This window comes from Nematostella vectensis, chromosome 14 (genome assembly GCF_932526225.1).
Source record: "Nematostella vectensis chromosome 14, jaNemVect1.1, whole genome shotgun sequence".
NCBI classification, from domain to species: Eukaryota; Metazoa; Cnidaria; class Anthozoa; order Actiniaria; family Edwardsiidae; genus Nematostella; species Nematostella vectensis.
In genome coordinates this window covers 9340142-9367077 of record NC_064047.1, presented here as the reverse complement: position 1 = coordinate 9367077, position 26936 = coordinate 9340142, and the positions used below count along the sequence as shown (strand labels likewise).

At 41.3% G+C, this 26936-nt stretch overlaps 2 protein-coding genes across 5 annotated transcripts in view; one reads left to right on the top strand and one right to left on the bottom strand.

Annotated features, from left to right (window-relative positions):
• Positions 1-716: 716 nt before the first annotated feature.
• Positions 717-8048, bottom strand: LOC5509908 (zinc finger CCHC-type and RNA-binding motif-containing protein 1). 2 transcript variants are annotated; one of them, XM_001630351.3, is made up of 7 exons: positions 7896-8048; positions 6235-6328; positions 5133-5161; positions 4383-4494; positions 4140-4247; positions 3717-3814; positions 717-1673 (listed from the first exon to the last, which is right to left on the bottom strand). In XM_001630351.3, the coding sequence occupies exons 2-7, from the start codon at positions 6316-6318 to the stop codon at positions 1457-1459; spliced, it is 648 nt and encodes a 215-aa protein (XP_001630401.1). In that variant the 5' UTR covers positions 6319-6328; positions 7896-8048; the 3' UTR covers positions 717-1456. The 2 variants fall into 2 exon arrangements, with proteins under 2 accessions (XP_001630401.1, XP_032234818.1); XM_032378927.2 differs by having other exon boundaries at positions 7892-7974.
• Positions 8049-8133: 85 nt separating this feature from the next.
• Positions 8134-26936, top strand: part of LOC5509903 (multiple epidermal growth factor-like domains protein 6) — a 29998-nt gene continuing 11195 nt past the window's right edge. Inside the window, exons 1-12 of one of the 3 annotated variants that reach the window (XM_048721695.1) lie at positions 8134-9598; positions 12380-12595; positions 13583-13717; positions 18569-18735; positions 19038-19203; positions 19844-20106; positions 21678-21882; positions 23136-23274; positions 23879-23973; positions 24375-24620; positions 25532-25885; positions 26695-26929. In XM_048721695.1, the coding sequence (XP_048577652.1) occupies positions 8263-9598; positions 12380-12595; positions 13583-13717; positions 18569-18735; positions 19038-19203; positions 19844-20106; positions 21678-21882; positions 23136-23274; positions 23879-23973; positions 24375-24620; positions 25532-25885; positions 26695-26929 (3557 nt within the window). In that variant the 5' untranslated portion in view covers positions 8134-8262. Of the gene's footprint in view, positions 9599-12379; positions 12596-13582; positions 13718-17606; positions 18039-18501; positions 18736-19037; positions 19204-19843; positions 20107-21677; positions 21883-23135; positions 23275-23878; positions 23974-24374; positions 24621-25531; positions 25886-26694; positions 26930-26936 lie in introns of those variants that run through there. The other 2 variants (XM_048721694.1, XM_048721696.1) reach the window with 2 other exon arrangements.

The window sequence follows — 26936 nt, the reverse complement described above, 5'->3', positions numbered from 1 at the left end:
TTATTTATATTTCTTATTGTTAACTCAGTCCAGATTACTAAAGCCGTGACCAATATTATATTTGGGCAAATAGATCCCTCTTATGTCATCTTACTGGCAAGGTGTCTGAGAATTTCGGAAAAAATGCTGTTTCAAAATAACACGAGTTTGACATGAGTTTGTGGAGTCTCGTGCCCAACGGATTTCAAGCTAAAGAATAAAGCTAGTAACAATAGTAAAGAGTTCAAGAAATATAATAAATCTAGAAAAATAAATAAAAAGAACATCTTTTAGTTATGGCAACTGCAGTAAAGAGTAAATAAAGAGCTCAAGAGTGAAAAGAAATCTAAAATGAATCGGAGCTTCTGGCAGCACGTTCACATTATTAAACAGTACGAGAGATAATGAGCTGAGAACTGCTATTCTGCAAGTTCTTTCATGGTGTCTACTGGGTATAGCAATACAGAACTGTCTTTTATGAAGGCAACAGGGATTCGTCGTGAAGAAATGTAAGAATGATTTCATTCTCGGGATACCTCAAAGTAATTCAAAACATGGAAAGGAGAGGTTCCACTAAGTTGGCTGTGGAGATTGATAAGTAGGGGGTGAAAGTTTGTTCAAATAAACTTTAATAAGCTCGGAAAACAGTAGCTTGCGGTTCCGCCAGCTGGAATACCACCATTTTCTTAAGCCTTGGATACCATAGTATATATAATAATAGTAAAAAAGGCTGGTGGTAAAAAATAAGCCGAGACTTTATTTTACTTTATTTTAGCTTTCAACGATATTTAAATGGTTTTATTTACCAGGGAAATGAAACGTCATCTGCTCTCTAATTATTCACAAAGCCCAATGGCTAACGGGGTATCCATCATGCACTGCTGTGCGTATCCATCATGCACTGCTGTGCGTATCCATCATGCTCTACGGTCTAAAAAGACTTGTCTCCAGCACCACGCGGTTCTGGAAAAATTGATTTTTATTTTGATTAGCGACATTCTAGCCTACCTGTATGGTACCTGTGTCCTCCCCACCCTCCCCTCCGGCGCCTCATCTTTTGTTACTAGAATCCAAGATGGCGGTCAGGAGCTACGATTTCGGGTTTTCGAGGGTTTTTCTCGCCGAAAACAGCATCTAAAGCCTACAGGTAAGCTAGCGACATTCCAATATACCGGTACACGGTTGCTCTCCCGGAAATGTAGATTGGTCTTTCTTAGTCAAGGAATGTGACATGTTTTGTACACTCTGTGACTGGCTTTACACGTCCTGATAATGATGGGCTTTGCCCGAGTACACTACGTTATCTAACGCTGTCCGAATCACAAAAATAAATTAGTCACAAGGATATTCCTAGCCATTCGCAATTCTCGATATTTCATCAACAAACTTAACTACCGTCATTACTGTCTGCTCTCAGTACTCGAAGGTCAGCGGTTTCAGGTCACATGAGTTATCGATTTTCAACACGTAACTAGCCTTAGTCTCCCTCCTCTTCTTCGTCGCTTAGGTACGAACTCTTGACAATTCGTCGCTTTTTGCCCCCAGGACCTTCCTTTGCAGCACGGTCAGCCTCGTTTTGGGCCGCCAATCGGGCCGCTTCTTCTATGGCAGCGCTGAGACTGGACTCGTATGGGTCTTCCCCTTGTTCCTCCTCCTCTTCTTCCTCCTCTTCTTCGTTAAAATCGACATCTTGTCTGATAAGAAGGAAAAACCATCAGGGCGAGTTTAGTGCTCATTTAATTTCCCACAGTTCTACGGAACAGATGCTCATTTGCATTTTCCTTCACTAAAATTTGTGGCATTTTGTTCACAACAACGCAGAACAATTTTAATGGCGCATTACACCATTCTGGTCAAAGCTTCTATTTACAATTATAAAATTAATTGTCATTGATAAACTCTTAGTTTTCTCACGGGGTTTTACCTTGGATCTAGCATACGGTTGATGGAACAAAGGCTGTCTGATTTGCAACCATAGCTAAAAAAAAGGGTCTATTAACCTTTTTTTCACTAACCCTTTTGGAGCACTGCAACATGCACTACGTGGTTTAAATTAGTTTTTAAACAAGGCACTCTCCACATTTTTAACCCATTTTTAACCTGACAAATTAGGGACTATGGGTCACTTGACAGTTTGATGACTCTTTTCATAGAGAACTTATTAACCAAGTATTTTTTTTTTTGGTTAATAGCAAAAATAATTGATAATATGTTTACATTTTGATTCGATTGAATCGCCTTGCTGAAAAGCTGGTAAAACAACTTTCACAAATGAAACAGCCTACACTATCATATAATTGGCGCTTTCCTTCTTCGGAGTACCAAAAGTGATGTTTCTAGCTGCTTTTCTACCCTCTCTCTCGGTGTCTCACCACCATAATTTATTGCGAAGGAAAATTTACAATAAAAATCATGCTCGACTCATTAGCATAAAATCTCCAGGACCATTTTTCCTGTCCTGTATACAGAAGGCGACAGGAAAAATTTGCAACGGCTAAAACAACTTAGAATGACAAATATTGGCGGGATTGGGCAGAAGCAACGTCAAACTACTGTTTTATTTTCAAATCAGAATATTTATTTCAACAAATTTTTTCGCTCAGACAAACTCTGAAACCTACACTCGCCGTGAGCCTGGGCTACCTGTGGTAATTTCAAAACCAGGTGGAAATATGTACTCAGATTTAGTAAAATAACAGTTTTAGCTATGCCGCGAGTCTTGGCTTTTAACTTTGCTTATGACTGGATGTACCGAAAATGTGAAATTTAGTCAGTTAGAACTTTTCTCATGTGATTCGTTCTCTTCAAAATATCACCAAAATCTGATTATTTTAAGACTTCTTAGGAAGTTGATTTGCTAACATGAGAAAAGTTGACCCTTATACTTTATTGTCTGATATTTTTTTGTTAAAAAAGTATAACAGGCGAGCATACTATCTAATGTTATAAATGTAATAAAACTTCGCAAAACATCGCCTTCGTCAAAGCGTGGCCTGTCGTCATGACAAATGGCAGAAAATGGCGTCGCATGGAATCGAGGACGCCGTACAGTGGCTTATGCAAATGAGCATCTGTTCCATGGACTTCCAACTTACGAGACATTTTTTTTTGCAAATAAGGTAATTTTCCATATGTCATAGGCAATGTGGGAATTTGAGCATATCAAAATATGATGCATCCAACTAACAAATAGATCTCATTTTTGAGTGCGCCTATCATCTGATAGTCCGTCGATGACGTCACTGTGTCTCACGAACAAAAAAGTGCGCAACAAGCGATGTGATTTTAGTACAAAAAAAAAAAATGCGCAATGACATTAAATGTGCATATTTACTCAAATCCCGAATTCTTTTTGACCTATCAGAGCTCGAATTTTACTAGCGTTGTCGAAGACAGATATTTAAACCATATGCTACCCATACTAAAAATTTTGAATCGATGTATAAGAACCCTACCGTTTAACGTACAAAAAGCGAAAAAAAAATCATGCCAAGGTCGCGCACGCTCCGGCATACGGCCAGAAAGTGTCAGAAATGGGTTATTTTCATCTAAAGATTTCATTCTTTCATCGCTCTTTGGCATTCGTTCCATTCTAATTTTGCCACTGAAAAGGCATGTCATTTTGAAATACAAGCCGCTAAATGGTGCAGAAACTAGAAATCTAACTTTCACACACAATAGCACATGGCGGGGAAGGATCATGCTGAGAAATTTAATTTGAAAAAATGATATCCTACCTGTCATTTTTGTTTTTCCTTTTCCTTATTTTCTTTGGTGGCCTTTCTCTTTCCCCGAGCATATTCTTTGGGCACTCATAGCTCAAGTGCCCCCCCTCCTGAAAGGCAAGAAAAAATGTAAAGTAGAAAAAAAGCTAAGTGAGTTTTCACACATGGCAGCTAGCTGCGTACCCTGGGTACCAGAGTCTCGAGCTTCGTTCGTTTCCTATGCGCCCTTTACTGACTCGTTATCGCCGCTTCGCGGCTCGTGTTGTCGGTGTGAAGCACGAGACTCTGGTACCCAGGGTACTAGCTGCGCATAGGCAAACATAGATAAATAATTTCTAGAAAAACACCAATAGCTTCATCACCTTGATTTAAAATTGTTTGCAAGTGCTATTCAACTTATTGAATACACCTTGATTGACTGACTTTCTTACTTACCCCACACTCATAGCACCGAGACTTATCCGGGTAGTCCCTTCTCCGGATAAACTCTGGCGCACGCCCATTATCTTTTGCTATTGTACATTTAATTGTGCGACCAAACATCTGGGTAAACAAGATTTTAATACAGAGCATTAAAACGTTGGCGAGTTAATAGCTTTGAGGATATGCACAGTATTTGCGGAAGTAAACTTGATAAAATAACATCACTTATCTATCTTTTTTTTTTTAATCACAAACCTGCTTTTTGTTGACAGCGGCCACAGCATTTTGAGCAGACTGCCGGTCGATGAAGAGAATAAAGGCCACGCCCCTACTTTCCCTCGTCTCCTTGTCACGCAAGATTGTTACTCTATAAAGAGATTAGAATATTGACTACTATATGACTAATCTATCGGGAATCATTTCTTATACTTGTGACAACCTTAATGGTCTTTTGATGTTAACCTGCTAGCTAAGAAATGCTTCACTGTACATAAGAACAACAAAATCCTTCTACCATAAATGATCCAATAAACAACTATTTGTATTTACATTACTTTGGGTCTTATTCGGACTGCTATATAAGGCGCACTGTGCTGCGACGCAGTTTACATGGATGAGAGAGTGTTAGTATGTTCATGCCCCTTTTGGTTTTGCGGCCAAGTACAGACACTGGATGGACTTTGCCTTTTTCAGTGGTTCTTAACGTCCCACAAAAACAGGTTGGTTAGCTAGGTTTTTGGGAGACAGGACGGCCAGGTTTTTACACCTCTAAAAATCCCAAGTTGCAATTCTATTGGATCTATGTCAGGTGGGGAAGGAGAGGGGGGAGGGGTAATGGACACAGGGTGTTTGGCAAAGAGGGCAATTCAATACAAAATTATAAGCTAAGATTTCCAAAATCTGTGACAACTAAAGCAGTGCCCCCTCTTCTCCAGGACCATGTATAACCAAAATAGTATTTAGAAATAATTCAAAAATTGCATCAAATGTTATATATCAACTTACTTAACAACTTTTCCATATCTTTCAAAGACCTGCAAATAGAAAAAAAATGTCTTATTATTTTTAATATAATAACTAAAGGCTGACTCGTGTAATTGTGTTTGATATAAACTGATAAAACATTTGCAAATAGAAAAATGTCTTATTTTTTTTTAATATAATAACTTAAGGCTGACTCGTATAATTGTGTTTGATATAAACTGATAAACATTTGCAAATAGAAAAATGTCTTATTTTTTTAATATAATAACTTAAGGCTGACTCGTATAATTGTGTTTGATATAAACTGATAAGTTTAATAAATAAAAAAGGAGAACTAAAGCCTGCCAGGCAATAACATGACTACAGTATGGCCAAGATGATAAAACAGAAAATAGAAGAAGGCTAGGAGAAGTGGCAGTAGCAGAGTAAAGGTTTAGGGGGGTTGAATTCCCTTATACAGAACTTGAATGCTTCAGACATGGAATTGTTCATGTGCCTAACCCAAACAATTAGGTTTGGCATAGCAAAAGAGCGACGTATGAATTGGGCCTAATTGGAACAAATTCTATCAATGAAACTGCCCTTTGAGGTGGAAATTTGTGTCTGTGGGAGTTAGAAAGCAAAATGTAAGGAAACGATGCTTACATGCTTCTCCAATTGTAATTGGATCAAGTCCCCATTTCAACTAAAAGTGCCCATTTCAACTAAAAGGTAGATCTACCCCTAAGTGTATCATAAATGATCAATTATATCACTATTCTAAATCATGATTAAGGCAAGTGTTTTGCTTTGCCTTATACTGGCTACAGTCCTGAAAATTGAGTGCACAATCATTTGTGTATTTGTTTAACAACTACAAATCTATATCTAAATCTATATGTGTTTACTACTTAATAACAGGGTTGGGGTAAAAGATACTGTAGATATTGGTCAAATAAAAAGCATAAAATGGCATCTCGGGCAACTCTCAAATGACCATGGAACACAGCTCAACTGAACTCAACTCTCGTTTGAAACTGGAATCAACCAGGGTCCAGTGCTGCAGAAACTCTTTCCGAATGGCACTCTGTGAACTGTGCCACCAATAACTGCCTGTGAGACATGTACAGTATCATGTAAATACCTTATGTAGATCACTGTTGGTCAGCGAGTATGGAAGATTTCCTACATATACAGTAGACTTACTAGGGGCCAAACCACCGCTCATATTATGAAGGCTATGGAACAAAATAATTATCATGTAAGTACATAATAAGGTAAAAGCGATGGGGGGTTGATGATGTATCTGATATACAGTACAGTAGGAGGGTAGACAAAACACTTACCCCCATGTACCAAGTCCTAGGGGGGGGTACTCGGCCTATGTTTGGGTATAGGGGTGCCGTTGGGGTTTTTGAAACCTGACCCTGTTTAGGACAAAAATTCTGAAAAACCATACCCTGTTCAGGACAACACCCTGAATTTAGAGCAAGCAAGGCAGTCAAATCGGCGGCGGTATCAGCCGTTACGAGTTTTAGCAAGGCATCCAAATTGGTAAACCTGTTTAGGACAGCCTTGCTTAAAATTATGTACCCTGTTTAGGACAGATTGGCCTGAAATATATACCTTGTTCAGAACAGAGAGGCCTGAAATGTATACCCTGTTTAGGACAGAGAGGCCTGAAATATATACCCTGTTCAGAACAGAGAGGCCTGAAATATATACCCTGTTCAGGACAGAGAGGCCTGAAATATATACCCTGTTTAGGAGGTCAAAAACCATACCCTGTCCAGCGGCACGTCTCCGTATAGCCCATATAAGGGAATACCCCCCGGGGTCCAAGTTGGACCCCTATGAAATAGATTTTTTTCAAGAGCACATAATAAAAACCACAGATATCACATAATAATTTCCTAGGAATCGTTAGTTGTTTATCCCAACATATTAATCAAGGGTTTTGTTAGGCCCAGGCCGCCGGCGGAAGCGCCAGCTATTTTCCACCAAGCGCAGGCTACTTTTTTTTATAGTCAACTTAAGTTTAATTTGAACTAAAAAGATAAAATGACTTCCACCCCCTACTTATCAATATCCACCGCTTACTCCGAAAGTTAATGAAAGCCATGTTAACAATGACAAAAACATGATTAGTGACAATTGGTTGTGAGAAAAGGGTGGCTTATAAGTCAATGTGAGTTTCTCAAAGATTATAAAAGCAAGATTTGACATTTGTAGACCAATACTTTTTACAGGCCAAGATCTGCATCGCAAAGAGAGAATGATAGAGAATTATATCTAATAATAGATCGACAAAAGGGCCTTAAAATGTTCAGAGAGATCTGGCTATTTCAAAAGTAGGGGGGCTTTATGACTTTTCTACTGTATACAGTAAGAAAAGGAGGTTAAATTATCTAAATACTTTATTGACAGCGCGGCTGGTATACTTATTCATATGCAGATAGGGGTATTTGATATAATTGGCTATATATTTCTTTTTGTCATATGAGTTTACCTTAACAGGATCATAACTTGATAGTAACGTCAATACTTATCGTAGATTAAACAGTATAAATTGGTTGCGTCCAGTCTGTTTAGTTAAATTCAATTAACATTTATCCTCGGCAAGTCTTGGTTGCTTAGCTAACAGCCATAAAAGGCAAAAGAAAAATAACAGCTAAGACAAACCTAACAGCCATAAAGGCAAAAGACAAAAATCACAGCTAGGGAAAACCTAACGCCTCTTAGCTTTAGAGAGTTCAAACAAAACATCCATACATTAATGATTAAGGCACCATAATCATTACCTACTTTTATGGGTAAAAAGAAGCAACAGTGTCCGCCATCTTGTTTTCTAAACACCGTGACCACGATAACAATGGCGTCACGCTAACGCTATCGAGGTCCTTCCGAGGGATCGACGAAATAATCGTCTTTAAAATCGTGAGTAGCTCGTATACCGAGTGGAAGACGTTGAATTTTCAAAACCTTCCGGAGTTTTTCCGATGACCGGAAATTTGACAGCGAGGTTACTTAGCCTCGAGTTTGCCTCGTTTGTAAGTCATAACATTTATCCGCGTGCCGTGAGCGTGTTAGAAGGTTTGAAAGAATTCTTGGCAAAAACGGCAAAAAACTCTACTCAAATGCTCCCAGTTGAAAAGCAATTTAGGCCACATTTATGCCTTTCTCTGTAGTTGTAGTATTATTTCTGTTGGGAATAACTCCGTTTGTGTTCTCTGATGAAAGCTTACGATACTGCGGTCGACTTGCCACATTTCCACAGCCGGAATTCAAGTTTAATTTCACCTTGCGGTCGCAAAATGGACAGCAATCGTTTAAGGAAGTTCGACATGGTTTAGCGGTTGATCCTTTTTTCGTCAGAGTGTACGCAAAGCCACAATCTGGACCCAACCAAGGGTTTTGTTTCAATGGGGTTGGCGCAAACCAGGCAAGCTACCAACACAGTTCATATGGTGGCCTTATTTACGCTTACAATTCTGAATTTGTACGCGTTTGGGCGCCAACAAGCCCAAATGGCTTCATAGTATTTATTAAAGATGGCTGGGCTGGAGAGAAAAACGCCCAGCAGTTGAACGAAGCACATGTTTTCGTTGAGGTCTGGGGTAAAGGCCCAGAACCTAATTTTGACATCGATACTGTTATTGGCAATGGTACAGTTAGAGGGAGTTATGGCGAGGTGGACCACCGGCTTAGACAAGTTCCCGATCGAATAGTAGTCCGTGTATCGCCTGAAAGCCATTCTAGTTCTAATGGTGGCTTTTGGTTTCCTGCCATTTCCACATCCCAGAATTCAGACCCCCTTGGCCACTATGGAGGGGTAATCTATGCCTTTAATGAAAGGCTAGTAAGATTATGGATTCCTAGCCAAGGCTTAAACAATACAGGCTGTATACTTCTAAATGATCTTTGGGGTGGCGGCAAGTATGAGCAGCTTGAGACGAGGTGTCGTATTAATGTGAAAATCTGGGTGAATCAATTTCCAGTTCCGGCATTCCAGTCAAATTGGACAAGATTAAAATCACAATTGGATGGTTTCTCTTTCAAGGAAATATCTCATAATCTTGGTCAACTTCCTGAAAATGTTGTTGTCCAAGTCAAAACTCTATCTGGAATGAACGTCCACTCTATATTTCTAGGGCAAGGCTCTGTGCAGTCTGACGATAATAACACTAATGGTTATGGCGGGGTGACTTATGCTTACAATGAAAATAAAATTCGCATGTGGATGCCAAGTAGAAATGATGGATCAAAACTTGGCTATATGGTACTTGTGAATAGAGGTTGGGGCGATGGCTTATTCCTGGAAAAGGGGGTGAACCAGGCGCTGGTCAGAGTACTGGTGTACAGTAGTGTCTGTGATGGCTCAGAAGAGACCGCTCTTTTCAATAACCAGTGTGTCAAATATAAATATCAGACGTATGGCTGGAGAATGTCTGACTGGTCATCTTGCTCAAGTATTTGTAACCAAGGGCAACGCTCGAGGAAAGCTACAGGTATGATATTATTAAAATATAAGGAACCCATTAAAATTAGACTCTCAAGGGAAAATGAAAAGATTTTAAATTATCCATGTCGTAATTACTGAAAATTGCTCTCTAGGGAACTTAAAGTCTGTTTGGTTGTGAGTTTGAGTTATTGGGGTTTTACTGTTGTTTAAAAAATCTATGCTATGAGACCTGCCGGACATCCCTGCCACTCCCTATTGTTCTGTGTTTTTTGCTACTGAAGTAAGGAATCGCTGGACCCACAACCATACAACAAAACAATATTTTGAGCTGTGAAGATAAAAAATAATAATAATTGAAGTAGCCCAAAGGTGTATCCTTAGATGCCATGATCAGAAGTTATAAATCCAGCCTCCCTTGTGCTTACAAATTCCCCTACCAAAAACTTTATTGTTTCTTCTGTGTATTCAAAAATGAAATACATATTTGCAGGTATGTTATTGTAAACACTAGCACATTATCTTATTCTATGACAGGTACTTTTGACATGATAAAAACAATTTTACTAGGCCATAAGCCAAGCACGTTTTTCTAACAAAAGAACTATTAACGCCTGAGTGAATTTTTAATAATAAGAAGGTTACAGAACAGTGGGTGCTAATTCCTGAGAAAAATAAGGATAAGTATGCACTTAAATACTTAAAAAAGCTGCACAGAATTAACAGACTGTTCAATTTGGCTTTTTGATTCTTATCTGTAAATTAAAAAAAAACTTGCTTGGCAAATTTAAAGTGAAGATTGATTCAACTTATTACACTTTTTTCATTTTATATGATGTAGCTAAAATATATTTTTCTGTGTTGTTTTGACTAAAGAGGTCTAACAAAAAAAGCATTTTAGAATAATAAAATGGTTGTCTGAAAGGGTATACATACAGACCTTCCCATTTGAATAGTTTTTTTATTGATGCAAAGCAGAGCATGATTAGAATTCTTGTTTAGACAATCAGAAGTGTTTGCTTTTTCTTACAATGCAAATAAAAAGCACATGTTGTACTTAAACTACAAGTGGCATCAGATATTGCTTGCTGCTCGGTCTAAAAGGAACCCCAATAAATATTGGATAACTTTTGGTTCTTCTAAATAGGAGATAAAAAACACTTTGCTTATCAGCACAGTCTTTGAAAATTAATTATTGTTAGCAAACAATTGTTCTAATAACTATTCTCATTTAACAGCCCAATAACTCCAATTAACAACTGCTTTTTTACAGTAATTTTTCATTTTACAGCCCTTTGTTATTGAAATCAATACCCATACTTTTAAAATTACTTTGCTTTCTACATAGATTGGAATTGTTTCTTATGTCCCTTTGTGTTTTTTTAAACAAGCTTTTATTTTTTGCTAACAGTTTTTTAGGCAATTACCAACACTTTTTGTGGTAAATACGTAGTGTCCCTCAGTTTTAATTTCCTTTTTCACAGTTTGACATCAATTTTCTGTAAGTATTATTGGTACTAAACAATCAAGTCTGTGATTTTTGCTAAATTCTAATTTAACTAAAGATACAGCTTTGTTTCTATGGTTTAAATAAAATTCAAAGACTAGAAAAAAATGATACCTCTTTCAGTTAATATGGTTCCCAACCCTAGTTTTTGTTAGCCCTTTAAAAGTTCATAATGGAATAAAGCCATTGATACATGTATGTTATCTTTTGTTTCATCTTGAATTAAAAAGTTAAGCTAAAAAACAACTATAAAGCATGGTTTGTGATAATGTAAACACACAGGGAAGGTGCAAATAATTATAATTTCTTTGCATTTAGGTACCGTAAATTTAGAATGGTTTGTAGGTGTTATCTAACAGCATTATGCTTTTCATAATAAATTTGCATTTGGCACACCTTGTCTGATCAATTTTGATCTGAGAGAGCAGACCAGACTATTAGACGCCATCAGCAGCTGCATGTCACAATATTGACACCATGTGACAATTATGGCCTTGCGCACGGTGTTGCGCATCAGAGCATTTTAACAACAATTCTAACGCCAGGTTTATGATTATAACTTTGATCTCCAGAAAGCTACTTGGATAACATTTGTCTAATGTGCATCTTGATTCCAAAGTTAGAGATAGGAAAATTTTTTAAAACATTTAAAAAAAAGGAAATAAAACTACCATAAAAACTGGCCTTTTTAAACCCCATTTTTTATGAACATTGCTCCTTTTTTTTGTTGATTAAAAAGGAACTTTTTCTTTTGTAATTTGATCAATCTCATAAATGGGATTTCAGGGGTGGTCAGATTTTGGTCGAAGAACTCCCTCTACTAGCTTATCTATTGGGCCATATTGCACATTTTATAGCATATATATCTCAATGTGCTCTTATGGCTAATAGAATTATTATAAACAGTGGAATACAAGACACGTAAACCAATATTACCCTTCCAATGGTCACTTTGATACAGTGTTATCATGGGCAAGTCTAGAGAAAAATGCAGGGACGGGTCCAGAACAGTAATTAACAGAACTGTTCAGTTGAAAATGGCATCCTTAGCTCCATCAAAATGTCACTAGATCTGTCTTTTTTCTCTCTTTTTCTATTGAAATACACATAGAAAATTAAACACTTTATTAGCTTCTAACAAAGATGTCAACCAGAGTTGAATTAATTCATCAGATATTTATGCAATTTCTCATTTTGGCACAGGTATAGGATGGAGTCCTAGGAACCTCCTTCTGTTTTTTTTTTCTCTGAGAAAGCTCTAAGAGACAAAAAAAAGTGTTAGTTTTATATGGGATGGTAACAGGTCTGTCATATTTATTGTAGGGTGCTCAGTGACCTCTAAGAAAAAACTTGCCATCAGCTGCGATTTTGAAAAGGATACATGTGGGTGGATATTTAGCAGCCAAACAGTACGGAGTATGGAGTGGCGACGCACCAAGGGTGCCACGCCCACACTGAATACTGGTCCTCAATGGGGCCACCCTAAAGGTTCATACTATGTGTACACTTATTCTGATGGAGTGATCCCTGAAGGAACAGGTGAGTGACCCAAATAGAAATTCTCCCTACTTTACTAGTATGATCCTTATTGATAAGGTGAGGGGAATTGAAAGTATGATCAGAGCAATGCCTACAGGGTAGTGTTCAACCTGTCTGCTTTGAGAGCCTAGCCCCCTACCTAAACCTTGCACAACTGTAGGGATACCCTTTCAAGCAGTTACTTTATGACTTTCGTTATGAAAATTAGCCAATAAACATATGGGAATCATAGTTTTAATTGACAGAAACCTTTTAAAAGGAGAATTCATTGTGTTCTGCTGTTAATTGAAGCATGTCTTTTCCACGCTGGTTGGCTAGCGAAATTCATCAAATCAAGGCTTCTGGAATTACGTGCACAAGCGCGTAATTTGGCTTTTTCCGCGTAATTTGGCTTTTTCCGCGTAATCCCGCGTAATTTGGCTAAATTATGAAAGACAAAACAATTAATTTCACAGCCGATGTGTTCTTTTAGGGTTCTTACCTCTATTTCTCATAAAAAAAGAGATATATTCTTCGTAAGAGTGCAATATTTCGAACTGAATTTCGAAAACAAATAAAATGACTAGGCGTTCTTTGCTAAACCGCGAAGGCCTAGGACTAATAATAAATCCCTTTTTTATTGGCTGGTGGCTAGGAGCCAATGAAAACTTGCCTAAGATATTTTCACGCAAAAAAAATAACCTTTTCAAGTTATTTCGTGCTTTCCTTTGGTAGAAAATGTAGTTTGGGCGTAACAGTTGATATTGCGTGTAGTGCATAATTCAGTCAATAATCCCGCAAAATTTTGATTTTTAAAGAAAAATGTATTGCAAAATCCCGCGTAATTTATCGCGTAATGATTGATTTTCCACGTAATTTAGCGCGTAATTTAGCAAAGAATTCCACGTAATTTTGAGTTTTTTTCCGCGTAATTCCAGAAGCCCTGTCAAATGTATGTTTTTCCCATCCTCAACTGTTCTCTTTCAAATGTTCCGTTTTATTCTTTAGGAACTCTGGACAGTCCGATGGTACATGGGCGGAGTAGATGCCATCTCACTTTCTTTTGGAGCATGTTTGGAAATGATGTTGGGAATCTTTCTGTGTACGTCAGCACTGCTGCATGGGGCAGCTGGGTCAGCACAGGTGAGGGCCTGATGTCAGTAGAGAGGGGATGGGTGTGGTCATTGGTGTTGTAGGACTGTTGTATGGGGCAGTTGGATGGGCACAGATGAGGGCCTGATATCAGTAGAGACGGGATGGGTGTGGTCATTGGTGTTGTAGGGCTGTTGTATGGGGCAGTTGGATGGGCACAGGTGAGGGCCTGATGTCAGTAGAAAGGGGATGGGTGTGGTCATTGGTGTTGTAGGACTGTTGTATGGGGCAGTTGGATGTGCACAGATGAAGGTCTGATATCAGTAGAGAGGGGATGGTTGTTATCATTGGTGTTGTAGGACTGTTGTATGGGGCAGTTGGATGGGCACAGGTGAAGGTCTGATATCAGTAGAGAGGGGATGGGTGTTATCATTGGTGTTGTAGGACTGTTGTATGGGGCAGTTGGATGGGCACAGGTGAGGGCCTGATGTCAGTAGAGAGGGGATGGGTGTGGTCATTGGTGTTGTAGGACTGTTGTATGGGGCAGTTGGATGTGCACAGATGAAGGTCTGATATCAGTAGAGAGGGGATGGTTGTTATCATTGGTGTTGTAGGACTGTTGTATGGGGCAGTTGGATGGGCACAGGTGAAGGTCTGATATCAGTAGAGAGGGGATGGGTGTTATCATTGGTGTTGTAGGACTGTTGTATGGGGCAGTTGGATGTGCACAGATGAAGGTCTGATATCAGTAGAGAGGGGATGGTTGTTATCATTGGTGTTGTAGGACTGTTGTATGGGGCAGTTGGATGTGCACAGATGAAGGTCTGATATCAGTAGAGAGGGGATGGGTGTTATCATTGGTGTTGTAGGACTGTTGTATGGGGCAGTTGGATGGGCACAGGTGAGGGCCTGATGTCAGTAGAGAGGGGATGGGTGTGGTCATTGGTGTTGTGGGACTGTTGTATGGGGCAGTTGGATGTGCACAGATGAGGGCCTGATGTCAGTAGAGAGGGGATGGGTGTTGTCATTGGTGTTGTAGGACTGTTGTATGGGGCAGTTGGATGGGCACAGATGAGGGCCTGATGTTAGTAGAGAGGGGATGGGTGTGGTCATTGGTGTTGTGGGACTGTTGTATGGGGCAGTTGGATGGGCACAGGTGAGGGCCTGATATCAGTAGAGAGGGGATGGGTGTGGTCATTGGTGTTGTGGGACTGTTGTATGGGGCAGTTGGATGTGCACAGATGAGGGCCTGATATCAGTAGAGAGGGGATGGTTGTTATCATTGGTGTTGTAGGACTGTTGTATGGGGCAGTTGGATGGGCACAGATGAGGGCCTGATGTCAGTAGAGAGGGGATGGATGTGGTCATTGGTGTTGTGGGACTGTTGTATGGGGCAGTTGGATGGGCACAGGTGAGGGCCTGATATCAGTAGAGAGGGGATGGGTGTGGCCATTGGTGTTGTGGGACTGTTGTATGGGGCAGTTGGATAGGCACAGATGAGGGCCTGATATCAGTAGAGAGGGGATGGTTGTTATCATTGGTGTTGTAGGACTGTTGTATGGGGCAGTTGGATGGGCACAGATGAAGGTCTGATATCAGTAGAGAGGGGATGGGTGTGGTCATTGGTGTTGTAGGACTGTTGTATGGGGCAGTTGGATAGGCACAGATGAAGGTCTGATATCAGTAGAGAGGGGATGGGTGTGGTCATTGGTGTTGTAGGACTGTTGTATGGGGCAGTTGGATGTGCACAGATGAGGGCCTGATATCAGTAGAGAGGGGATGGGTGTGGTCATTGGTGTTGTAGGACTGTTCTATGGGGCAGTTGGATGGGCACAGATGAGGGCCTGATGTCAGTAGAGAGGGGATGGGTGTGGTCATTGGTGTTGTAGGACTGTTGTATGGGGCAGTTGGATGTGCACAGATGAGGGCCTGACGTCAGTAGAGAGGGGATGGGTGTTATCATTGGTGTTGTAGGACTGTTGTATGGGGCAGTTGGATGGGCACAGATGAGGGCCTGATGTCAGTAGAGAGGGGATGGGTGTGGTCATTGGTGTTGTAGGACTGTTGTATGGGGCAGTTGGATGTGCACAGATGAGGGCCTGATGTCAGTAGAGAGGGGATGGGTGTTATCATTGGTGTTGTAGGACTGTTGTATGGGGCAGTTGGATGGGCACAGATGAGGGCCTGATGTCAGTAGAGAGGGGATGGGTGTGGTCATTGGTGTTGTAGGACTGTTGTATGGGGCAGTCGGATAAGCACAGATAAGGGCCTGATGTTAGTAGAGAGGGGATGGGTGTAGTAATTGGTGTTGTAGGACTGTTTTATGGGGCAGTTGGATGTGCACAGATGAGGGCCTGATGTCAGTAGAGAGGGGATGGGTGTGGTCATTGGTGTTGTAGGACTGTTGTATGGGGCAGTTGGATAAGCACAGGTGAGGGCCTGATGTCAGTAGAGAGGGGATGGGTGTTATCATTGGTGTTGTAGGACTGTTGTATGGGGCAGTTGGATAGGCACAGATGAGGGCCTGATATCAGTAGAGAGGGGATGGGTGTGGTCATTGGTGTTGTAGGACTGTTGTATGGGGCAGTTGGATAGGCACAGATCAGGGCCTGATGTCAGTAGAGAGGAGATGGGTGTGGTCATTGGTGTTGTAGGACTGTTGTATGGGGCAGTTGGATGGGCACAGATGAGGGCCTGATGTCAGTAGAGAGGGGATGGGTGTGGTCATTGGTGTTGTAGGACTGTTGTATGGGGAAGTTGGATGTGCACAGATGAGGGCCTGATGTCAGTAGAGAGGGGATGGGTGTGGTCATTGGTGTTGTAGGACTGTTGTATGGGGCAGTTGGATGTGCACAGATGAGGGCCTGACGTCAGTAGAGAGGGGATGGGTGTTATCATTGGTGTTGTAGGACTGTTGTATGGGGCAGTTGGATGTGCACAGATGAGGGCCTGATGTCAGTAGAGAGGGGATGGGTGTGGTCATTGGTGTTGTGGGACTGTTGTATGGGGCAGCTGGGTCAGTACAGATGAGGGCCTGATGTCAGTAGAGAGGGGATGGGTGTGGTCATTGGTGTTGTGGGACTGTTGTATGGGGCAGCTGGGTCAGTACAGATGAGGGCCTGATGTCAGTAGAGAGGGGATGGGTGTGGTCATTGGTGTTGTGGGACTGTTGTATGGGGCAGTTGGATAGGCACAGATAAGGGCCTGATATCAGTAGAGAGGGGATGGGTGTTATCATTGGTGTTGTAGGACTGTTGTATGGGGCAGTTGGATGGGCACAGATGAGGGCCTGATGTCAGTAGAGAGGGGATGGGTGTGGTCATTGGTGTTTTGGACTGTTGTATGGGGCAGTTGGATAGGCACAGATGAAGGCCTGATGTCAGTAGAGAGGGGATGGGTGTGGTCATTGGTGTTGTAGGACTGTTGTATGGAGCAGTTGGATAGGCACAGATAAGGGCCTGATGTCAGTAGAGAGGGGACGGGCGTGGTCATTGGTGTTGTAGGACTGTTGTATGGGGCAGTTGGATAGGCACAGATGAGGGCCTGATGTCAGTAGAGAGGGGATGGGTGTGGTCATTGGTGTTGTAGGGTTGTTGTATGGGGCAGTTGGATTGGCACAGATGAGGGCCTGATGTCAGTAGAGAGGGGATGGGTGTGGTCATTGGTGTTTTGGACTGTTGTATGGGGCAGTTGGATAGGCACAGATGAGGGCCTGATGTCAGTAGAGAGGGGATGGGTGTGGTCATTGGTGTTGTAGGATTGTTGTATGGGGCAGTTGGATTGGCCCAGATGAGGGCCTGATGTCAGACAATAGTATAGTAAACAGATCCCTATTGCAACTAGGTTCGTTAAATACACTGAGGGGGGGGGGGGGGGGGGTTGAAGATTTTTACTCAAGACACCTTAAAATTTCAGAGTCCCCATTTCATTGTAAACATTTTTTTCGGTGCTCCCCCAAAATTAGAACCCCAAAATTGTCTTTCTTTTCCCTTACTGGACTTTTTCTTTCGGAGCCCCCCTATTTGGTGGTTAAACATTTTTGGAGCCCCCCACAATATCTTCCCTCCCCCCCTCGGTGTATTTAATGAACACTCCCCTAATAGAAACCTTTCATTGGCCAGAAGCAAACATGTGTACAGAAGTTTTATTGCAAATATTTTCTGACAACTGTGATTGGTGGAGGCTAGGTAGCAGTGTAAGCTCAAAAAAACTTAAATTTTCCAGATTAGTAATGGCATTTTCCACATTAGAATGTCACTTTGTCATTAGCAATGTGGTGATGCTGGGAATGGTTTGCCTAGAAGAGAGACTTGCACTGTTTTGTATGTTATAAGTGTCTCTGACCAGCAGACATAGTGGAACTCAAAACAAGGCTGTTAAATTTTCGGTTGAAGGCGGGTATTCGTACCAAAGCACCTGGGGTGGGTGGGTGGTGGTGGTGGGGGGGGGGGGTGTTAGGTGGATAGATAATCTGGAAGGGAGGAAAATGTTGAACATAAATGATGGCGTGGAATGGCAAGAATGGGGATGACAAAAACGAGTATATAGAGTTACAAAATGGAAAGGTGGGATATTTCTTAGAGCTCTTCGAAATGTAAAGCAACCTTACGTGTATTCTAGCACAAGGTTTATCATCAGGAGGTAAGACCAGGTACTAGTCAAATGCGAAGGGGAGAAATAAAACTGGGAGCCGAGGGATGCTAGGGGGTGGGTGGAAAGATGGAGAAGGTCTAGTGAGAAAGGAGTTCGCATTTGAGACATGTTTCAAAGTGAATGAGTGGCTAGCCAATTCACCTTACCCCTACACGTCTATGTAAGGTTGCTTGGGGAACAAGGCTGTTAAAATCCCCAAGTTACCCATATAGAGGACACATGTTTATCATCCATATTCGTTTCCAACAGGCTGGTCAATGGAAGGCTCCCAAGGGCCGGTGTACTGGAGATCAGCTTATGTGAACCTAGAGCAGTTCATAGTTTATCGTATTCGATTTGAACACACCCTGCCAAGAAGACCATCCCATTGTGACAGTTGTGGCAATGCAGATTCTGCCATTTGCTTAGAGTGTAAGGTATGAACTGCAGGCTGTGACCAGGCATGATATCAGGGTGTTTTGCTTTTAGACCATTTTCTCTAAATATATTTATTTCTAGTTTTTTATTTATTTTACTTTTACAGACTTCCATGTTTAGCATCTAACCACATTGCTGCTAAAACAAAATCATGATAAAGAATGTTGTGATCACAATATTTTGAAAATAATGCCAATCCTTCCAACATAATTTGGTCCCGGATCCAAAAAAAACAATGCCCATAATACACCTTGTTACAACCCTGCTGATGATATGGTTGAATTCTATGGTTCAATCTTAGGCGTGCCCTGGTGATGTGTGCCCCCGTGCTAATGTTGCTATCGACGATGTCAAGCTGATGTGTGAGGAACTTCTTTCTGAGAAACCTCCAGAACTATGCAGAGCACGCAGTAACCCACTCCCTGGGTGCGAACGCCAGGCTGTCATCAGAGACCAAGTAATGCAAGGTATATGGGAATTCCAAATGTGGATCTACTGTAGGCTTTTCTCTTTTCAAGGAGTATGTGAATAAACATATAAATAACTCCTGGATCCCCACCTGTCATATTGGAGGTGCTGTAGAGTCCAATTGGACTTCTTGTAAAGTAGTTCAAGAAAAAAAAAAGGAGTAGCTTATCACTCTCATCACAGCTAGATGCTGAATTGCGAGAGCGCAGATTCAGACGTGGTCGAGTTAAAGGCATGGGAAGGCGCCTCAGGCAGCCTCCATACAACTCATGTCTGACCACAGATCACAGCTAAGATAAAAGTTGTTAGTTTTTGGAGGAAGAAAACCGGAGAACCCAGAGAAAAAACCCTCGGAGCTCAGGCGAGACCAACCAACTTAACTCACGTTGGAACCAGGAATCGACCCCAGAACCCATTGGTGTGAGGCACAGGCCCTACAGAGCGATTCTCTGCTAGTTGCACCACCTAGGCTCCCCAAGAAGATTATAACTTGCTAGGTGAAGTCGCACATTAAACTATTCTATTCTATTCCCAAGTACTGTAGCTCTCCACTAATTTTTAGTCATGTAGACATCCAGGCAGTTTACACAGGGCTTTAATCTGTTCAGAGATTACTGACCATTCCATATTTACACTTAGGTCCAGCCTATAGTCAGCAGTGGTCCTATGATGATCGGGGTGTCCCATTTGAGTATGTGCGGGCTAATGGTAGCCAGGGTGACGTGCTTGGCACCTACACCTTTGACATCCATTACACTGCCGAGTACACCGTGTGGATGAATGTGAACAGTACTGACCTGACTGTTAATGAGGTTGAGTTCAGGATAGATGAGGGAGAATGGAAGTTGATGATTGCGGCTGCCAAGAAAAGACACCATCTGTGGCTCATGTATCGCCTTGAGGTACAGTAGACATATTTGAGCCTACAATCAGCGAATTAAATGGTTTATAATATGTCTAAATGAGTTATGTACACTATATGTCATTTTTGTAGCTACTGCGCATGTGCGAGTAGCTACTATGTCATCACGGAGAAAAAAAAGGAAGGAAAAAAGATCGGCCGCCGGGTTTGCTGTGAAATTTGACTTCGAAAACACTTTGGGATATGACGAAGCGCCAGCCTAGAATCACTTTATAAAGAAGAAAATATCCAAACAATCAAAAGATTTTAGGGTTTGTTAAACAATTCTTTCATATTCGCTCCTATGGCAGCTTGCTTTGATAAACTCGAATGCGGCTGTTTTTCATTCACATTCCGAGATATAATCTTTCAAACTTTACGTCAAGTTATTCAAAAATCAAGTTACAAGGCTTTATTGAGGTTCTCTGTAGGTTCAAACACATTATTTGGTACAAAAACATGCCCCCGCATATTTGACTTAAGCTTATCGAATGATGATTTGCACTTTTTTAGGTTATTATGCAAAATACATATTGTACAACAGTAATGTGATCAATTGTATCGGGTATTTTATCTTTCTGAAGAAGAAAAGTAACTGGAATTCGACATGCTCTTATAGAACATATAATGCAAGCACTAAAATAAGATTACTTTTAGTATGTATCTATGTTTTCTAGCGCGGGCTTTGTGGCTCAGTGGTAACGTGTCTCACTGAAAGGGGGCATTGAACAGGACTTGAAAGGGCGTTTTAGACAAAGGTGGTGGGGAACAAAGGTGGTATTTTGACGTGAAGACATGGGGAGCGTTTTCAATGGAAACATTATCAGCATTTAATTCGAACGTTAAGAGAGCCTGAATTAATGGATCCCCTCAAAGGGTCTGTTGTACTGTATGGTAGATGTTAAAGGGGGCTTTGTAGGACTAAGTGTAGTTTTAATCGTTATTTATATTAATATACTGCAATAAACATCTTGGGGGGACCAAAACTACCATCCAACTTTATAAAGATAACTTGATCATTCGATATTTAAATAAAAATGTTTGATCTTCGGTGGAGCATAGAGTCTTATTTGCAAATCCTTCATAGACACCAGAAGGCCATTATGCACGGGTGGCCCTTTGTTTGTTGGACCTCTGACCTGCTGTTTAACAGGGGTTTTATTAGGCACCGGCGGAAGCGCCGGCTGTTCCACTGTGCGACTTAAGTTTTATGTGAACTAAAAAGATAAAATAAGTTCCACTACTTATCAATCTCCACCACCTACTCTGAAAATAAATGAAAGCCCTGTTTAACAAAGGGCAACTAGGACTTATCTGTATTTAGGTGTACACAAGACAAATAACTTATAGTTTTAGCTAGAAAAAGCCCCTTCCAGCCAATATTTCTTTGTGTTCAATGCACTTACATGCGATGCAGTATCAGAAATGGAAACAGAATAACTCGATATTATTCTTTATTAAGGTGTACAGAGGGCAAAGAACCCCCTATACTGAATTCCAATGTTACTCCGTGTCCATCATTCAGACATACCAGTGAGTACTTTTCCTAACTTTATCGTTTGTCTATTCTAGACGTTTAAGCTGCATCCTGGTTCCCACACCATCACTTTTCGTCAGTATGAGTTTGGCTTCCAATACGACAGAATTATCCTTGCACCAAGCAAACTGGAGAAATGGTCTGACCTGGGCATGCAAAGTCGACATATACCTGACTCCTACTTGAGTGCAAATATAGGCTCATTGCCAAAGCCAAGATTTGGACGGCTCAATGCGCCTGGTAATGCCTAGTGCACACTAGCAACATAACAACATAACAACATGGATGCACGCACTATGTTTAGCCCGACATTTTTTTCTCTTATGCGCCTATGTCATTATGTCGATATGCCGCTAGTGTGCACTAGGCATAAGAGGATATACAGGACAATGTTACACTCCCCCTTTGAATCCGTCACCTTTAGAGGAAGTAATATTTGTTAGCATTATTTGGTGAATTCATGAAACTCCACTTTCTCCAACTTTATCCCCTTTCTCAGGACCCACATTTACACCTCATCTTGACTTAACCCACCTATTGGTTCATGTTACCTCATGTTACCTAATCACACATTTCCATACCTTACCTTATATCACCTATCCTTAGAAAGGAATTTCCTTATTGCACCCCCCTGGCCTTAACTCATACATGGAGCTCACCATGCTTTTCAATGCTTCATCTTAGCATAGAATACCTTTAGGCCCTGGCCAAACAAGGACACATGTTGCTGGAAACATTGTTGTCCATGCGCATGTTTCGTCTATGTTTCCCAGGTCACAAAAAAATGTTTCCACAGCGAGGTAGAAACATTTCATGTTTTCAAGCGTGCGTAAACATGTTTCTCGATGTTTCATGACTGTTTGACCACACTCGAAAACATTTAGGAAACACTTTTCCCCAATGTTGAGGGCAACCTGTGTCCTTATTTGGCCAGGACCTTACACTCTTACTTCACCTCTGTTCACTTAGCCCACTTCACCCCACCCTATCTCAATTCACCCCACCTCACCAGGCCTCACATGGTCACACGTCACCTTATCACACCTAATCTCACCATCTTAGTCTAGCATGCCTTGTCACTTTTACTCCAACTCTCCTAGCCTTACCTGGTACCTAACTTCTCCTTGCTTCTCCTTACCACACCTTACCTACATGTAGCCCTTATCTCACCCTTCCTCATCTCACCTAGTCTTGCCTTACCTCACACCAGACTTAGCCTTGCCTCAACCTCAACTAACCTCACCTTACCTGACCTCACGTTGTCTTGCCGCCTTGTCTTACCTTAATTAATCTCACCTTTAAAAAGGCCTTACACTACCTCAACCCATTGACCTTTTAAATGCACAAACTTACCATACGTTTTCCCGCCTTTAAAACTCAATCCCACTTCTACTTACACCACTTCAGCTTTTGCTTACCCCACATGGCCCCACACCCCTTAGCTTTGACATACCCTTCCAAGCCTCACACAACTATTTTTTTTCTGTTTCTAGAGGGCTGGTGCTCATCTGATCAAAACAGTCGGTTCATATACCTCCAAGTCAAGCTACCCAACCTTGCCATGCTCTCACGCATTGCTATACAGGGGGGCAAAGACATCTTCCAAAAATCTAATGACTATTGGATCAAGAGGTAACCCCATTTCCAGAGACTCTTTTATCATAAGCGAGAATACTGTTAACAAACCAAAGATGCTGACCCTGTGAAGGCTTTTTAATTTTGTTTGCTGACTGTATTTCACTGCTGGCGTAACTGTAGATTAAGACGGGTTATTTAGGGCCCTGTCACACGTACGTTTTTCTTTTTCTTTTTTGTTCCCCATCAAGGCAAATCATTTTCTCAAGTAATACAAAAATGTATAGTATATATTGTCTTGGAAAACTTAAATGCATTAAACTTAAATGCATTGCATCTGGCAAAATTGCCAAGGGGAACACTAACAGCTTATTACTTTATTTATACAATAAAATTACACCAAAGCCAAGTGAAAAGGTTTCCTTACTTTTTAGTTTAGAGTTTTGACTGCTGCTCTCTCAAATACAGCAGCTTGACATTTCAAACCAGTTTGTGTTAATTTGTTTGATTTGTTTACAAGTTGCATGCTGACTTAAAACGTAGATTTATTGATTGGATTTATTTACAAAAATTGCAAATAAATATACCTACCCACATACGAATAGACACTGCCCCGCCAAAACCTAAACCGAAGTGTCGCTAACAAATGTCCTTTTTGCAGCTTTTTGCTTAAGGTGTCTCTAGATGATGGTGATTTCGATCATTTCACCTGGTACAGGGATAGAGCTGGCAAAAAGGAATTCATTGCCAACAAAGGTTAGAGAGTTGGGGGATTCAACCTCCCAGCCTTCTTGGTTTTCTTGTTTTTTCGCTTCTCTTGTTGTACGTCCTTCACACTGATTTCCACATAGAAATATGTTCCGTTTCAAGTCTCCTCTCTTCTTTATTTTGCTCCATTTGCTCCCTTCTCTATGTTGCTCTCTTTTTATAAGACTTGTCATCATTATCAATCTGCCACTGTTTTGGTATTAAAAATAAACGATTTATTTGAAAAAAAAAAACCTTTAAAATAGCCATGCACAATAAGTATCAGTTACGTCATTTACGATATTGGATGGGAAAGTAAATAACTAGCCGATAAAAATGGATTCTTTTCTCGGCCGGAGTCGATAAAGTTGCATTATTAGCTTTCTTTAACAGTTACTCTCTTTTCCTAGACGCATCCAGTATCACCGAAATAGAACTGCCCTTCGCAGCCCCTGTCCGCGCCATCAGAATCTACCCCGAGACCTGGAACTATTGGCCCTGCTTACGAATTGAGCTGTATGGTATCTATTTGTCTGAGAGCGCATGCGCAGCGTCAGGCCTGGAGCTGCCAACAAGAAAGCCGTGCATTGGAGATAGAAACTGCGGTAGCAACGCAGCTTGCCATCCCAACCAGTCTGGGAGAATTGAGAAAAAAGGTATAAAATACCTTGACTTTGCGCTTATCAAAGTTAAATGTATGCAGCAATAAGTTTAAAAAAAACCCAAGGAAGCGGAGGGAACATTTCCTGTAAAAAAAAGGATGACACGAAAGTACTTAGAAAAAGAAAGTAATCAGGTTTCGAAATAAGCATAAGGTAAAAATGGTCCACCAGGGGCTTATTAGAGCTTTAATGTTACTTCTTTAAAGGCATGTATTGAAAGTATTCTTAGTTAGATGCTTGACTAGGTCGATAGAAGTGGAACCATTGTGTGGCTTGATATTGTGTGAGCTTAAATGGCATTTTTATAGAGCTTGATCCTAATAGCCCAATCCTTCAAGGAAAATCGAAAATAGTTAGTTATCAGTATAGAAAAAGTTGATAGTTAATTACCAGTATATACAAATTTCTTTAAAGCCGCATTGTCACCAGTTTACTTCCGGTCGATTACGTAAAAATCTCCGATGATTTCTAACGGAAAACGCCAATAATATTTCAAAATATTGAAAGCAGTGTGTCTATTGGAAGTTTCTTTGAGGATGTGATTGATAATTTAGAGCGGATGGCCTGTTAAATATTTCGGATTCGAATAGATTCTTTTGTTTTTTTAACGGTTGAGGTTTCCGTCGGACCTCCGGAAGTAAACTGGTGACAATGCGGCTTTGTTGGGGATTATAATTGCTTTTGAAGGCGTGTTCTCCCTCTCCTGCTGACCTTGGTGCCCATGGTTGTCGAGGGGTGTTCTATTTAGCCGGACTCAACTCTCCATCAACTTATTTATCTTCATTTGAGTTGTCCACTCAACATGCATAATTACTATTGTACCGGTATTGGATGGAATGCAAAGGGTTTTATTGTTTATATTCCCTATTGCAAGCATAACATAATAAGGTTTTTTTTAATTCAAGGGAACAGTACGACGATCTTCCCCACCCCCTCTTCCCACTTGAACACCACAGAGTCGTGCTACTGCCTACCTGGTTACCATGGAGACGGTTGCCAACACTACGGCTGCACCCCAAACCCATGCCAGAATGGAGGCACGTGCAAACAATCTCTTCAGAACGGCTCCTTTGTCTGCGCATGTGCGCCAGGTTTCCATGGTAATACGTGTCAGCTTCCTTGCCCTGATGGCCAATGGGGAATTGATTGTAAAGGCGTTTGCACGTGCTCGGAGTATGGGTCATGTGACAGCCGCACGGGAAAGTGCCATTGCATGCCGGGGTACAGTGGACCCACATGTATTGATGAGTGCCCAACAGGTAGGCTATCACATAATTGCAGACATTGTTGCGATCTTTACTGAGGGTTTCCATGTAATCACTGTGCTGCCTAGCACCCAGGACCATGTGTTTGGAGCGTGTGCGCCAGTGTGCGAAATTGGTGAGCGTACCTTGAGTCATGGGCTTTTGCTCCAACAAAGGTGGAATCACGGGTGGCCTAGTGTGTTAGCGCGTCGGCCTCTCACCGCTGTGGCCCAGGTTCGAATCCTGGCTCAAACTGGGGATTTTTTCCGGGTTCCTGTATTGATTCGAATTTGTGTCACAAGTGAGTTGAAGTTTTTCTCCCGTGTTTCTAGTCTTCTCGGATAAGGACACTAAACCGGAGGTCCCGTCTCTTCAAGCTGCACAACACTAACCTGAAGCGAAGAGACGTAAAAGAACCACTGGGGACGCATTAAACCCTCTGGCAGTGACCACCCCCAGTGACAGTGCTTACTAACCGAGGGCCATATTTTAGAAAACTGTATATTCGGTTAAATATGTTACCCTCGATAAACAAAGACAAAGATTAAAACTACTCTCTTTCTATGGAGGCATAAAACGTACCTTTTCAATCTTGCGTTGATTTATTTCCCTGATTCCACCATGCCTACGCTTGCTACCTAGTTTTTCTACAACTTGTCCGTGGTCTTCCTAGTGCCATACCAGTCATGGTACTTGCTTCTTATGAAAACACAGAACATTGTTTGGCCGACTTGAGACGCTTAGGAACGAGTAGGATTGCTATGATCATTTAAGCTGCAGTTGAATGAACATTATTCGTGATCGCTGACCATCTCTTCTTACAGGTTATTATGGCTACGAGTGTACACAGAAATGTCAGTGTGTGAATGGAGCTTCGTGCGATCGCCGCACTGGCTCGTGTAACTGCACTGTGGGGTGGATCGGGAAGTTTTGCCAGCATACCTGCCCGCACAACACTTGGGGGGAGGGGTGCGCCAGGAATTGCTCCTGCTCGGCCTCTGCACTAATGTGTGACCGGATGACAGGGGAGTGCATTTGTCCACCTGGTTGGTACGGCAGGTAAGGT

Coding starts and splice junctions, on each gene's coding strand:
- LOC5509908 (XM_001630351.3), bottom strand. CDS start 6,318: ATGAGCGGTGGTTTGGCCCCTAGTAAGTCTACTGTATATGTAGGAAAT. Junction 4,495..5,132: donor AGATATGGAAAAGTTGTTAA/GTAAGTTGATAT, acceptor ATCTCTTTATAG/AGTAACAATCTTGCGTGACA. Junction 3,815..4,139: donor CTCGGTGCTATGAGTGTGGG/GTAAGTAAGAAA, acceptor CTTGCCTTTCAG/GAGGGGGGGCACTTGAGCTA.